The sequence below is a fragment of the Oncorhynchus masou genome, chromosome 17 (assembly GCF_036934945.1).
Source record: "Oncorhynchus masou masou isolate Uvic2021 chromosome 17, UVic_Omas_1.1, whole genome shotgun sequence".
Taxonomy (NCBI): domain Eukaryota; kingdom Metazoa; phylum Chordata; class Actinopteri; order Salmoniformes; family Salmonidae; genus Oncorhynchus; species Oncorhynchus masou.
The window spans coordinates 31,378,093-31,391,940 of NC_088228.1; the positions used below are offsets into that span (position 1 = coordinate 31,378,093).

Sequence of the window (13,848 nt, forward strand, 5' to 3'; positions counted from 1 at the left end):
ACATTAGCACAACAACTGTTCATCAGGGGCTTCATGAAATGGGTTTCCATGGCCAAGCAGCCGCACACAAGCCTAAAGATCATCATGCCCGATGCCAAGTGTTGGCTGGAGTGGTGTAAATCTCGCTGCCATTGGACTCTTGAGCAGTGGAAACACGTTCTCTGGGGTGATGAATCACGCTCCACCATCTGGTAATCCGACCTTCAAATCTGGGTTAGGCGGATGCCAGGAGAAAGCTACCTTCCCTAATGCATAGTGTCGACTGTCAAGTTTGGTGGAGGAGGAAAAATGGTCTGGGGCTGTTTTTCATGATTCGGGCTCGGCCCCTTAGTTCCAGTGAAGGGAAATCTTAACGCTACAGCATACAATAACATTCTAGACAATTCTGTGCTTCCAACTTTGTGGCAACAGTTTGGGGAAGGCCCTTTCCTGTTTTAGCATGACAGTTCCCTGTGCACACAGTGAGGTTCATACAGAAATGGTTTATCAAGATCGGTGTGGAAGAACTTGACTTGCCTGCACAGAGCCCTGACCTCAACCCCATCGAACACTTTTGGGATAAATTGGAACGTCGACTGCGAGCCAGGTCTAATCACCCAACATCCGTGTCCAACCTTACTAATGCTCTTGTGGCTGAATGGAAGTCTCCGCTGCAATGTTTTAACATGTCGTGGAATGGAGGCTGTATTATCAGCAAAGGGGGGGGGGGAGGGGCAACTCCATATTGATAACCATGATTTTGGAATGAGATGTTCGACGAGCAGGTGTCTACATACTTCTGGTCATGTAGTTTATGCCCGAAAACAGATACGGCCACTCATCAACTCAGATTGTATTTGCCACCGAATACAACAGACCTTACCATGAAATGCTTTCTTACAAGTCCTTAACCAACAATGCAGTTTTAAGAAAAATAAGAGTTAAGAAAAATATTTACTAAAGTTAAAAAAACAGAGCAACAATAAAATAACAATAACGAGGCAATATACAGGGGGCACCGGTGCGGAGGTACAGGTTAGTCAAGCTAATTAAGGTAATATGTAGGTAGGGGTAAAGTGATAGGCCATATCTCCACTGAAGTTGCTTACCAAGAAGACAGTGAGAGGCAGAGTTACAGTTTTGACTTAAATCTACTTGAAAATCTATGGCAAGACCTGCAAATGGTTGTCTAGCAATGGTCAATAACTAATTTGACAGATCTTGAATAACTTTGAAAAGAATAATGGCCATATGTTGCTCAATCCAGGTGTGGAAAGCTCTTAGAGATTTACCAAAATAGACTCACAGCTGTAATGGCTGTCAAAGGTGCTTCTACAAAGTATTGACTCAATGGTCTGAATATTTATGTAAATAAAATGTTTCTGTATTTCATTTTCGATAAATGTGCAAATATTTCTAAAAACATGTTTTCACTTACTCATTATGGTGTCGACTTGCATGTGCCACCGCCTGCAATCTCCCCACCTCCATGCTCCCCCCACCTGTTGCGCGGTGCGTGCCTCCAAGGAGGGACCCGTTGCCATGGATACACTAGCGTTCGATCGGACGAGGAAGTGTACCAATACCAAAACAGCTCTACACACGTTTCGTGGACTGTGACATGTCAAGCTTATAACCACAGATATCTCAATTGTTCAGCAACCTGTGTATTGTTATGTTGTAGCTCGACGCAGAACGTTGTTATAAAGGTGAGTTGTAAATGAATAGTTTAATATCCTGCCTGTTATAACAGCTAACATTCGCTAGCTAAGTTAGCTAAACTAACGTTAGTTAGCTGACCTTAACGTCCTTAGCCAACGCCGGGCTATCTTAACATATGATGCCAGTGAGGTTTAAAACCTCTGAGACTAGGCCTAAGCATACTTTACACGAAGTGAATTGTTAATTACTAAAACATAGTTTGTTTGGATGTAGGTCTAGTATCTTGTAACCATAACCAACCCACCCCTCCTCTCCACCAAGTTACAGTTTATACAACCGTTGTAGACAGCGGTAAAATTTGTTTTAGGATATTTGGTGAATATTAGATTTTCTCTCATCAATAACTATTCAACAAAGCATACCATGGCTATAAAGATGGTATATTCTGAATAGGCTGGATGGAGAAATATCCACACCTTTATTATTATTTTTGTAATAATACGATTTCGGGATTTCAATCTTCAATAGCTCTTATACAAAGTGTGCCATGGCTATTAAAATGATATGTTCAGAATCAGGGAAGGATGGACAAAATCAAAAGCTTTATTTAGGTAGATTTATTTATCTTCCTTTTTTTGTTTTTAGCTTTCAATCTTCAATAGCTCTTACACAAAGGGAGAGATTACTATGTGCCGTGTGTATTTCTTTTTTTTTGTTGCAAAAAACTCTAAAAACCTGTTTTTCGCTTTGTCATTATCGGGTATTGTGTGTAAATTGATGAGGAAAACAGTTAATTTAATACATTTCAGAATAAGGCTGTAACATAACAAAATGTTGAAAGGGGAAGGGGTCTGAATACTTTTCGAATGCACTGTATACTTTTCTTAGTCATGGCACGCTTTGTGTAAGAGCTATTGAAGATTGAAAGCTACAAATAATAATATAAAAATACATTTCAACCAAAACAAAGCTGTGGTGTTTTCTCCATCTTCCCCTTATTCAGAATCTACCATCTTCATAGTCATAGCATGCTTGATTCAATAGCTAATGACGAGAGAAAACCGGAGATCCAATATTAAACACATTTTTACCTTGATCTGTTCTAGCTCCTGTTTGTGTTTCATGGAAATTAGCACGTAACTGTAACTGTACACATTGGCATTTCAAATGCAGGTCTTGCTCAACTGTACGTTCCTATGTAACTACCATATAAATGCATGTCATTAAGAATGCATTACATAATTTAAATGGACCCCAAATTAACAGTGTTAGTTAGCTAGCTACCCTTTTCTTTGTTTTGTCAGCCAAATTAAGTGTTAACATTTATTTTCAACACCAAGGGACTGGAATTTCTGGGTTGGACATTTCTGTACAACATGGAAGAAGATGATGGACTAAAGGATAACCTTCGTCTACAGTTCCAGGCTCTGCAGGAGCAACAAGAGAAGCGTCTCCAGAGAAGACTAGAGAAACAGAAGAAGGAGCAGAAGGCCACTGAGATCCAGGACAATCTGGACCTGTCCCATCTAGACATTCATCACGCGGATGATTGTAGTAAAAAGTGAGCTCTATGAAATATTATTAGGTTATATTATTAAAGTTAGACAAAGTTTCCTCCCCCAATACAGCCTAACATTATGCTTACTGTAAGCATTGTAGCATTATGAATTCATGATATGTATCTCATTATTACCCAAATGGATTAGTGTTTGGAGCAATTGTTTTGGACTAAGGCTTGGATTAAGGCATTAGCTTTGAAATAGCAATTGTAGCACAATGCAAGTTGTGGGTCTTTTAGGGGAGAACTTTCATAAACCTAAATATGACTGTTGTTATTGTTGTTTGTAGTTGGAGGGAATTTATCATCCTCCATATTAAAATGTTGACTTTAATGGGTTTTTAATCCCCACAGGCTGTTACAGAATGAAAATGAACAGTTGCAGGACCAGGTGAGGGAGTTGAGGGATGAAAATGGCCGACTATTCAAACTAGTGAGCGAGAAAGACTTTGAGATTAAACATCTGAAGAAGAAGAGGGAGGAAGACAGGCTGGCTTTAGCAGGTATTGTACAGTATATGAAAAAACTTGAATGAACAATTTATCTTTTGGGTTGATAAGCATTGGATTTGGCTGCATTCAGAGTAAAATTATGATATATATGTTTTTGTCTTTGCTTTATTCTCACTTTCAGAGCTCCATTTGACTTTGGGAATGTTGTCTAAAGTGGCATATATCCTTTTTTGTGTGATTTTATGACTATCTTGTCCAAGGTACATCTGGCTTGGCGGGTGATGCGGCAGCTACCAAGATTGTTGAGCTTTCTAAGAGGAATCGAGAGTTTGCTTCTGAAATGGAACGAGAAAAAGTTAAAGCAAAACAAACTAGCAACAGAGTGAAAGAGCTTGAGAAAGAGGTAAATGGGATGTTTAAAGAACTTATCATTTAACATTGCTATAACGAAGAGTCAATAACTGTAACAAACCCGAATTCCATCTCATGTCTAGTCGGTCAATTGACAATGACATTTGGATGCAAAATCCCAATTTTATACATAAATGCCAGAGACTTTCCACTTCTTGACCCAATCAGCCATTTGTCAGCGGTATTGCTTTATAGACTGATGATGTAAGCTCTTGACTGGATGGGTAAGTAATTAAAATAATTGCAATTTTGTTAAATCCTCTAGCTCCAGAGTGCTTTGTTGCTTAGTCCTCCTGGGAAGAGGATGGATGTAAAGCCACAAGACATGAGGTCATCCCAGGACTTCCAGGAGGTAATTAGTCTTAATGACTAATCATCATTTTTAAGCCGTGAACAAATATGAGCCAATACTCAAGAGAACACTGCCATAATAGAAATGCTTATGTCGTTGTAGCTGTGATTGCATTTGAGCTAAAACCTTTTGTACATGTTTATTCTAAGCAAACCTGGCTAATTGTATTTGTGTCAATATTGTGACTTTTCAATGACAGCTATGACTGTGTTCCTCTCACCAACAGAACAGTCCAGTGGTAAAATCTCTACAGGAAAAACTATCTGCTGCACAATTCAAGATGACAGAATATCGAAACCAGATTCAAGCTGTCAAGCAGGAATTGAAAATAGCTCAGAAGGTGTGTATACAGCCATTTGTTAAAAGTTCAAACATTTCAAAGCTTATGGCATACTATTCCAGGCATGTTTTTGTTCCTACTGTAGGTGTTATCCAGTGAGATAGGAGAGGAAGTCAGCATCCAGCAGCTACTGACCAGCCCAGGGAACTGGAGAGGTCGCTCCCAGCAGATACTGGCTCTCCAGATTAGGGTGAGCTGACTGCCTGCTGTCATTGGAAGAACTTTCGAGGCACAGTATATTGATCACCCAATAACCTCTTAAAATACATACAAGGTGATTTGTAGACTGCAATGTAGCCATTTTAATGTTTCTCTGTTGTTTATTTGTCCCCAGGTTCGGGACCTGGAGCAGCAGCTGAGCCAATCAGCTCAGAGGAAGCAGCTGTCATTCGTCAGCGTTGAAGAGGATCTACTGTGGGGCGGGGCCTTGCAGAAGACACCCCCCCAGGACAGGAACCTCAGCTACATCCGTAATATGGAGAGGGAGAAGAGAGAAACTCTGGAGGTAGGAAGAGCCAGACTTGATTGACAATTGATTGACAGTTCAATCAAACCTGCATTGTGGTATTCACACAGTAACTCTTTTGAGATTTTGAGTTTTAATTGAACTCCAGCCTTAGTTCTGCTTCTCTCCTCCTGGCATGTGTGGTTAGAGGATGACGGGGGACTATGATTCCGTCATGAAGGACCACAAGGATGTGAAGAAGAAGCTGGAGGGCTCCAAGGCCAGAAACAAAAACCTGAGCACTGAGGTGAAATCACTGAAGGCCCAGATCTCCACCCTGCTGGACAAAGGAAAGCATGATGATGAGCTGGTGGATGCCTTACTGGTATGTTAGCAGACCTGGGTTCAAATAGTTTTCTTTGAACTGCTTTGAGTGTTTGATTGAGCCTGTCTCAAGTGCCAGATGGGCATGGTTTGCACTTTTGTGACTTTTCCATTCTAAAGTTAAGTTTCAAATACTAGTATGAACCCATGTACGTTATATTGGTATATCATATTAGAACTTTGAGTGCATCATGGGAAGAATTTCAACCTGAGTTAAGCGCTAAATTGCCTTTTTATGCACTTTTGCTCTACGCATATTCTGAGCTTGAACTTAAACATGAGAATAGTATGCAATTCACCTGCTATTTGTTTGGTGTGGCGGAGGTGTGTCTACTGATACGCCGTATTCTGACCTTGACTTAATTCCCTCATAAGTCCACCACCTTTACGCGCGATGAAACAATGAATAAGGTCACGCAACCTGTCGGTTCCAAGTGGAACAACATCTACTTTCTTTTTTTCTGATAGAAATAACACCATCCTCCATGCTTTGTAGTTTACAAATTGATAAAAGGTAGGTAAATGAGTAAGCCGTTTGGCTAAGGCGATTGTAAATATAAGCAATAATTTGGGATATGTAGCCTATTTGAATAATTATGGAACACACCATGCGTAGCAGTTTAAACCTGGACCCTGGCGCATGGTTCACAACTGTACCATTGTCATCACAGTTCTCTGATTAGTGAGGATTATTATGGTAGATTAAAAGGACTACTGTTCAACCCCTATTGTACACTTTTCTCACCTTCCAATATTTCATGGATTGAACAATTGAATACGGCAATTTCAGGGTGAATCAAACCACTGTTTTTTTTTTTATTCACCAACATATTTTGTGAGTAAAGGCTCTGTCACGCCCTGACCTTAGTTATCTATGTTTTCAGTATTATTTTGATTAGGTCAGGGTGTGATGAGGGTGGGTATGTGTGTTTCATACTTGTCTAGGGTTTTTGAATATCTATGGGGTTTTGGTATGTCTAGGTAAATGTAGGTCTATGGTGGCCTGAATTGGTTCCCAATCAGAGGCAGATGTTTATCTTTGATTGGGGATCCAATTTAGGTTGCCATTTTGGTTTTGCGGGTTATTGTCTATGTGTAGTTGCATGTCAGCACTCGTGTTATAGCTTCACATTCATTTGTTATTTTGTTAGTTTGTTTAGTGTTCTTCGTTTAATAAGAAGAAAATATTCACATCACGCTGCGCCTTGGTCTCATCAATACGACGAATGTGACAGGCTCTCCAACCCTGTTCTTTCTTTTATTTATTCATAAGTACTTTCCTAACCCTAGATAATATACATCATAATTTTGGTTTTGTATTTTTACATCTAAAAAGGCAATATGTATTTTCATGGTTTGTCACGCCTTGGTCTTAGTATTTTATGTTTTAGATAATTAGTTGGTCAGGCCAGGGTGTGACATGGGTTTATGTTATTGTGTTGTCGTATTGGGGTTTTTGTAGGCATTGGGATTGTGGTTGATTAGGGGTGTGTTTAGTTTAGGTTTGGCTGCCTGAGGCGGTTTCTCAATCAGAGTCAGGTGATTCTTGTTGTCTCTGATGGGGAACCGTATTTAGGTAGCCTGGGTTTCACTGTGTATTTTGTGGGTGATTGTTCCTGTCTCTGTGTAGTGTTCACCAGATAGGCTGTAATAGGTTTCACGTTCCGTTTGTTGTTTTTTGTATTTATTAGTTATTTCATGTATCGTTCCGTTTTTCTTCATTAAAGACATGAGTAACCACCACGCTGCATTTCGGTCCGACTCTCATTCAACAAACGAAGAACGTCGTTACATGGTTTTCTTTCATTGATCACTTATATTCTGAACTGTTCTCTCTTTATCTACTTCCCCAGAGTCAGGACATAGGATTTTTATAATGAAGAATGTGTTTGTTTTAGTTGACTGTGTTTTATGTATATTGTGTAGATTTATGTTTGTCTGTGCAATATGTGTTGTGCTGTTTTATATTGTATTTTATTTTTGATGGGCTCCCTTGTAAAAGAGACACTGGTCTCAACGGGCACTCTGATGATTAAAAATAGGTAAATAAATAATGCTGTAGACCTACTGCATTTGCCAACATCAAATACATATACACATCACAGAATAATCAGTTTGATGCATCAGTTACTAACTTAGTTAGTAATATGCTGATGCTTCACTTCACTTATCAACACATACAGTAGTACACAAGTTTCTAGAATGAAGTGTCCCTTGACATGTCCTCCCCTAATCCTGTCCCCCTAATCCTGTCTCCCTCTCCACCTGTCCCCTGCCCCCTCTCCCGCCCCTGTCCCCCTGTCTGTCCTGTCGTGAGCGCCGTAGAAGCAGCAGAGCCAGCTGCAGGAGGTGCTGGGCAGGCTGAGCCAGCAGGACGCGCAGACCAAGGAGAGCCAGCAGAACCTAGGGCAGCAGCTGAGCAGCGAGGCCCAGAGACACACATCCCTCATCCAGCAGCTTAAACACATGGTCTTCGAGAGGGAGGCCAAAGTGAAAGAGCTGGAGGACGAGATACAGCAACTGTCCTTAAAGGTAAACTGACTGTGATTCTGCAAGGAGAGAAAAAGACTTCTAGTGATTGATTTCAATGCTATTTACTGAGAGTTTTGGCTTCAGCGTTTTGGGCTAGTTCCATTTATTTCCAGTCGCTTCCAATATAGAAGAATGTAGCAATGATGCTTTATGGTAGCATTTTTTCATATGCAACTGACCTATGGAATTCAGGACTGGAATTTAAACAGAATGGATTTTGTAAATGTGTTGCAGAGAGAGGAAGGCGGTCAATCAGGCCCCAAGACGACCACTGGCAGCTTCTGGCCTTTGACAGCAGGGGGAGACAGCAGTAAGAGGATTAGCTCAGCCCGGTATGTGTGCAAGTGGGAGTCATAAATATAAGATAATCTTGTGTCATAAATGTCAAATATTATAGTACATTCAGGGATATATGACTCATCTACCTTGCTTACAAATTATTCAATTATCAGTTGATAGTGTCATTGATTGTGCAATGACTATATTGATGTATTATTTATCTAAATGTATGTTTTTTCTCTCTCGTATAGTTCAGTATCTAAACTTGGACATAAACTAGTGGAGTCAGCAGCTGGGGTCAGTTTAGAGGTCAGGTAAGTCTTAGCCTCCATAACATCTGGTACAAATCATCCGATGTTTTTAACTGTTATTCGATGTACAATAAAACCTGTTTGTGGTGGACTACACTTACTGATACAATTTACCACTACTATCTCAGAGATGCAGGAGCTCCTTCGGGTTGTCAGAACTGTTCAGAGGAGGTGAGATACCTGAAGGCAGAGTGTACAGAGTTTCGGACCCTTTGTGAGGCTGCCTGTGTGGAGAGAGATAGGCTCCTAGAGCTTGTCAAGCTCCAGCAATCCAGGTATTACGTACAGCAACTACCAATGGATTTCATTTCTGCAACACAAATGTCCGGGTGTATTGTGTGCATTACATTAGTTTAGTTTATTTTCCTGTCCTTTAATAAATCATATGGGTGGGTGTTTAGATTGCTAATATTGGGTGTGTGCCTTTTTGTAATTTTTTATTTATTACTGCTTTCTCTCAACCTCTCTGTTAACCTTTGTGTTTTTACATCTTTCCGGCAATGAAATGTAAGCCTCCTTACTTTGTAATGACCAGATTACAGTACCTGATGGGAATTTTCAGGATGATCATGCAGTTTTTAAACATAATACCGCAATCATGACTACCTCGCTTGGCAGAAATAAAAGTACAGGCTTTGTTACTGGCTACACCTTTCAGATACATAAAAAGAACACAGCATTTTAAAATGGACAGGTTTTTGTCTTGGTATGATTGGGATATAGTAGTAAGAGACTGGGCTGGTGTGTTTGATGTGACAGGGAAGAGGAAGGGAAGCAGAGGTGCCTAGGGGCAGAGCAAAAATTCCAAGGAGAACGCAGAAGGGCCGTAGCCCTAGAGCAGCAGCTAGAAAAAGCAAAGCTGGATCTGGGCAAAGGATTAACTCCCAGAAAAACTAGCAACAAGGGCACTGGAGGTAAGTCTCAGGGTAGGCACACTGATCTATAACAATAACACAGTGACAGACTGAGAATGGGATTTATATTGATCCATAACTGCTATGTCCGTCTTATTTTTATTTTTATTGTTATTTTCTTTTCTACCATCCCAGGAGCCTCGTCTAGTGGGAGACAGAGGGAATCATCATCCCCTCGAAGCCCTCCTGACCTTTCCAGGGAGGCCCAAGTCATTGAACTAAGTACCCAGTGAGTCTGACTTAGTGTTTTTTTTTTGTCTTCTGTTCTGTCTCTCCTTGAACTCCTGGGGGGGTGACCCTGTCTGTCACAGATTGACAGTTTGTATCTCCAGACTGTGTTCAATTATAATAAGATTGAACGTCTTCAGTGAGATTACACCCAAGAATAGAGAATATAACAAACTAGAAACTCACAAGAACACTGAGTATGACATACTAGAAATACTGTACATGTACTGTATCAGCCCAATTGGGAGTCAGACACATTGTACATGTATACATTGGAGTTTTACTTTCTATGAAGAATAAGAACAGCTCAAAAAACACAGAGGGTATTCATACATTAAACTCCTTCTTGACTGAAGCACACAACCATGTTGACGTGTTGTTGTGTGTTTCTCTCCCTCTGTCCCCAAGGCTGGCGGTGCTGCAGGGGGAGAACGAGGCTCTGAGGGCTGAGCTGAGGAGCACTCTCCAGGCCAAGGCTGAGGACCTGCAGCTCTGCAGTGACATGATGAACCAAGTCAAGCACGTCTTTCTGCAGGCGCTGCGACAACACAAGCAGGACAGAGACACAAACCAGGAGAATTAGTTAGCTAGCTGTATTAAAGGCCCTGGCTGCTTAACCTGCTGGACTTTAACCACGTCCCCAAAAAACCTTAAGTTCCTCTTGTCCAGTCATATCAACTCTGAGGAAGGACAGGAATGGAGCAGGCCTGTCTGCTTCAGCAATACAATGTAATTACTAGTTCCTGGTTTCCTGACTGCTTCCTGCTAACTCTGTTGACCACTAAAAGACGACAACCTGCTTTGATTGCCCCCATGTAGTGAATATGAGTAAGCCAATCAAAGCCAACTTGGCACCTGCGGACCAAAAGGTTTATTATCAACTTTGACATGAAGATGTTACACAGTGGTTCCTATTGATTGCATGACTGGTCAGTGCGTATAGAATGTGTCTGCATTATTTGAGGTGTATGCATGGATTTGTCCATAGGCGTTTTTCTTTTCTAAATGTCACTGTCATGTCAAAATAGTGTCGTCGTCTTAGCACCTGTGTTTGTAAGATATAGTATAGAGGGCCGCAGTGGGTTTGTAAGATATAGTATAGAGGGCCCCAGTGTGTTTGTAAGATATAGTACAGAGGGCTCCAGTGTGTTTGTAAGATATGGTACAGAGGGCCGCAGTGTGTTTGTAAGATATAGTACAGAGGGCTCCAGTGTGTTTGTAAGATATAGTATAGAGGGCCGCAGTGTGTTTGTAAGACATGGTACAGAGGGCCGCAGTGTGTTTGCAACACACATCACAGTTAAGATGCTAATGTTTAGTTAGGGCTCTATTCAATCCATATCGCTGAAGATCTGTTTCATAACACATTGACAATTAAAGGCAATGTTCCCTGCTGTCTCACGGTAAACGCTGCATATCAAATCACATTTTATTTGTCACATACGCCAAATACGACAGGTGTAGACCTTATCGTGAAATGCTTACTTATAAGCCCTTCACCAACAATGCAGTTCAAGAAATAGATTTAAGAAAATATTTAGTAAATAAACTAAAGTAAAAGAAAATGAAATAAAATTAAAAAGTAACATAAGAAAATTACATAATAACGAGGCTATATACGGGGGTACCGATACCGAATCAATGTGCGGGGGTACAGGTTAGTCGAGGTCATTTGTAAATTGACTATGCATAGATAATAAACAGCAAGTAGGAGCAGTGTAAAACAAAGGGGGGGGTCAATGTAAATAGTCCTGGTGGCCATTTAATTAATTGTTCAATAGTCTTATGGCTTGGTGGTAGAAGCTGTTAAGGAGCTTTTTGATCCTAGACTTGGCGCTCCGGTACCGCTTGCCGTGCGGTAGCAGAGAGAACAGTCTATGACTTGGGTGACTGGAGTCTTTGACAAATTTTTTTTTAATGACGGCTCAATCTGAAATTACCTTTAAGTTTCAACATGGATCCTCCCAGATACTTGTATCCAGGCTACAGTATCACACAAATATTTGACAGCCCCAAACCAAATAGTAAAGAAAGTAAAGTTCCTCAATAGTTTAACATTATTCAAAGCTATCGCGGCTAATCACTTCTGACTTAAAACCAGATGTGGGGGAATAGTGGTTGAAAACAAATGTAGACTTTAAGCTACACAAACTCCCCGCTCTGCCAGTCTATACTGTCGGTTCCTTAGAGCATGTTCCCAATGCTTACTGTATATACAGTGATCTCAAACTATTTTTTGACACATTTTTTGTTGATTTGGATCTGCACTCCAGCACTTTGGATTTGAAATGATACAGTGACTATGAGGTTAAAGTGCAGACTCATGATGTTAGGGTATTTTCATCCATATCGGGTGAACCATTGGAAATCACAGCACTTTTTGTAGGGGAACAAAAGTATTGGGAGAAATTCAATTACATGTGTATTCAAGTAGTCAAAAGTTTAGTATTTGGTCCCATATTCCTAGCCCGTAATGATTACATCAAGCCTGTGACTCTACAAACTTGTTCGATGCATTTGCTGTTTGTTTTGGTTGTGTTTCAGATTATTTTGTGCCCAATAGAAATTAATGGTAAATAATGTATTGTGTCATTTTGGAGTCACATTTATTGTAAATAAGAATAGAATATGGTTCTAAACACTTCTACATTAATGTGTATGCTACCATGATCACGGATAATCCTGAATGAATCGTGAATAATGAGTGAGAAAGTTCACCCGATAAACGGTTAACCCGATATGAATGAAAATACCCTCAAATTAAACCTAACAGTCTGCACTTTAACCTCATCGTCATTGTATCATTTCAAATCCAAAGTGCTGGAGTACAGAGCCAAAACAACAAAAGATGTGTCACTGTCCCAATACTTTTGGAGCTCACTGTATATATAATATATGACCTGTGCATCTCATTCCACTAGTGGATTCCAAAAAGCTGTCTACTGGACTGTGTATCCTTGTGGGAGTGGCCCCTACCCCTAACCTAACATCCGAGTTATTTTCTTACTATGTTAGCCAAAAGGATTTCAGCAGAACCCCCTGCTCCCCCTCTACTCTCCCTCCCTCCACCCCTCCACATCACGCTTAATTTAAACCCATGGCTGAGTTAGTGTGCTGCTTGAAATACCACACTATTTCTCCCAGAACCCTGTGGGAGATTGGCGGGTCCCGGCTGGACTGAGCGAAAGAGAAAAAGTGCCACAAGACAAAAATATCAGACTTTGGGACGTGATGAAGAAAGCCTTTATACTGCGAGAAACAAAAAACTGCTTGTGTTGCAATGCACACATCCTAGGATTGAAGGTGAGGCACTCTATGTAGTGTTCTACTACCAGCGTTTTAGTTAGCTGTGACCATGACTAGGTAAGACAGCAAAGGGCTTTACTTGCTACTTGTGGCTCTCACTGCAACGGTGCTGGTTTTGTATAAAATAAACTTCACAGCTTTTGTTGATGGAGCGAATAGTTGTTACATCCAATAAATGCATCACAACAATACAGAAACATCCTCAAACGATGTGACGACTCAGTGGATTCTGAGTATTCCTTAATTACCTATTTACATTTGACACTTGTGCTGTACCAAACATGCATGATCTTGATTGAAATCCCCTTTCAAGTCAATCTGCACAAATGAAACCATAATTTCCTCTAAAGTTATTGCTCACTTCAGTTAGTGACTGACAGCTTATATAAGTTGCTAAGAAATACAATTATATATAATATTAAATTGTATGCATATGCAACTTAAATGAGCTGTCAGTCACTCCTGTGTCACCAAGGAATAAACAAACCCCTATCTAGCCTTAGTATTAATATACCGATTCCTGATGGCTTTAGAAATTAAAGGAGTGTCATCACTTTCAAATAAATTACATTTTAACCAAACAGTTTTTATATTGTTGTATGAAAGTTGGATTACGCAGAAAGGTGTAGATTTATTCCAAAATGCCCAATAACCCACCAAGCCAAACAAACTTGTGTAAACACTGCAGTACATAA

At 40.3% G+C, this 13,848-nt stretch overlaps 1 protein-coding gene across 1 annotated transcript; it reads left to right on the forward strand.

Moving 5' to 3' along the window:
• The first annotated feature begins 1,514 nt into the window (after positions 1 to 1,514).
• ccdc13 (coiled-coil domain containing 13) lies at positions 1,515 to 11,360 on the forward strand. Its single transcript, XM_064993026.1, has 16 exons — positions 1,515 to 1,688; positions 2,982 to 3,202; positions 3,554 to 3,702; positions 3,912 to 4,054; positions 4,328 to 4,414; positions 4,641 to 4,754; positions 4,840 to 4,944; positions 5,089 to 5,259; positions 5,408 to 5,584; positions 7,909 to 8,115; positions 8,350 to 8,447; positions 8,646 to 8,708; positions 8,834 to 8,980; positions 9,465 to 9,619; positions 9,755 to 9,848; positions 10,256 to 11,360. Exons 2-16 carry the CDS (start codon positions 3,018 to 3,020, stop codon positions 10,428 to 10,430), a joined length of 2,070 nt encoding a protein of 689 aa, XP_064849098.1. The 5' UTR covers positions 1,515 to 1,688; positions 2,982 to 3,017; the 3' UTR covers positions 10,431 to 11,360.
• Positions 11,361 to 13,848: the final 2,488 nt, after the last annotated feature.

Excerpts from the sequence above, each read along its gene's own strand:
- ccdc13 (XM_064993026.1), top strand. The coding sequence starts at position 3,018 with ATGGAAGAAGATGATGGACTAAAGGATAACCTTCGTCTACAGTTCCAG. Across the intron at positions 4,415-4,640 it reads CATCCCAGGACTTCCAGGAG|AACAGTCCAGTGGTAAAATC; the intron begins GTAATTAGTCTT and ends TCTCACCAACAG. Across the intron at positions 8,981-9,464 it reads GTCAAGCTCCAGCAATCCAG|GGAAGAGGAAGGGAAGCAGA; the intron begins GTATTACGTACA and ends TTGATGTGACAG.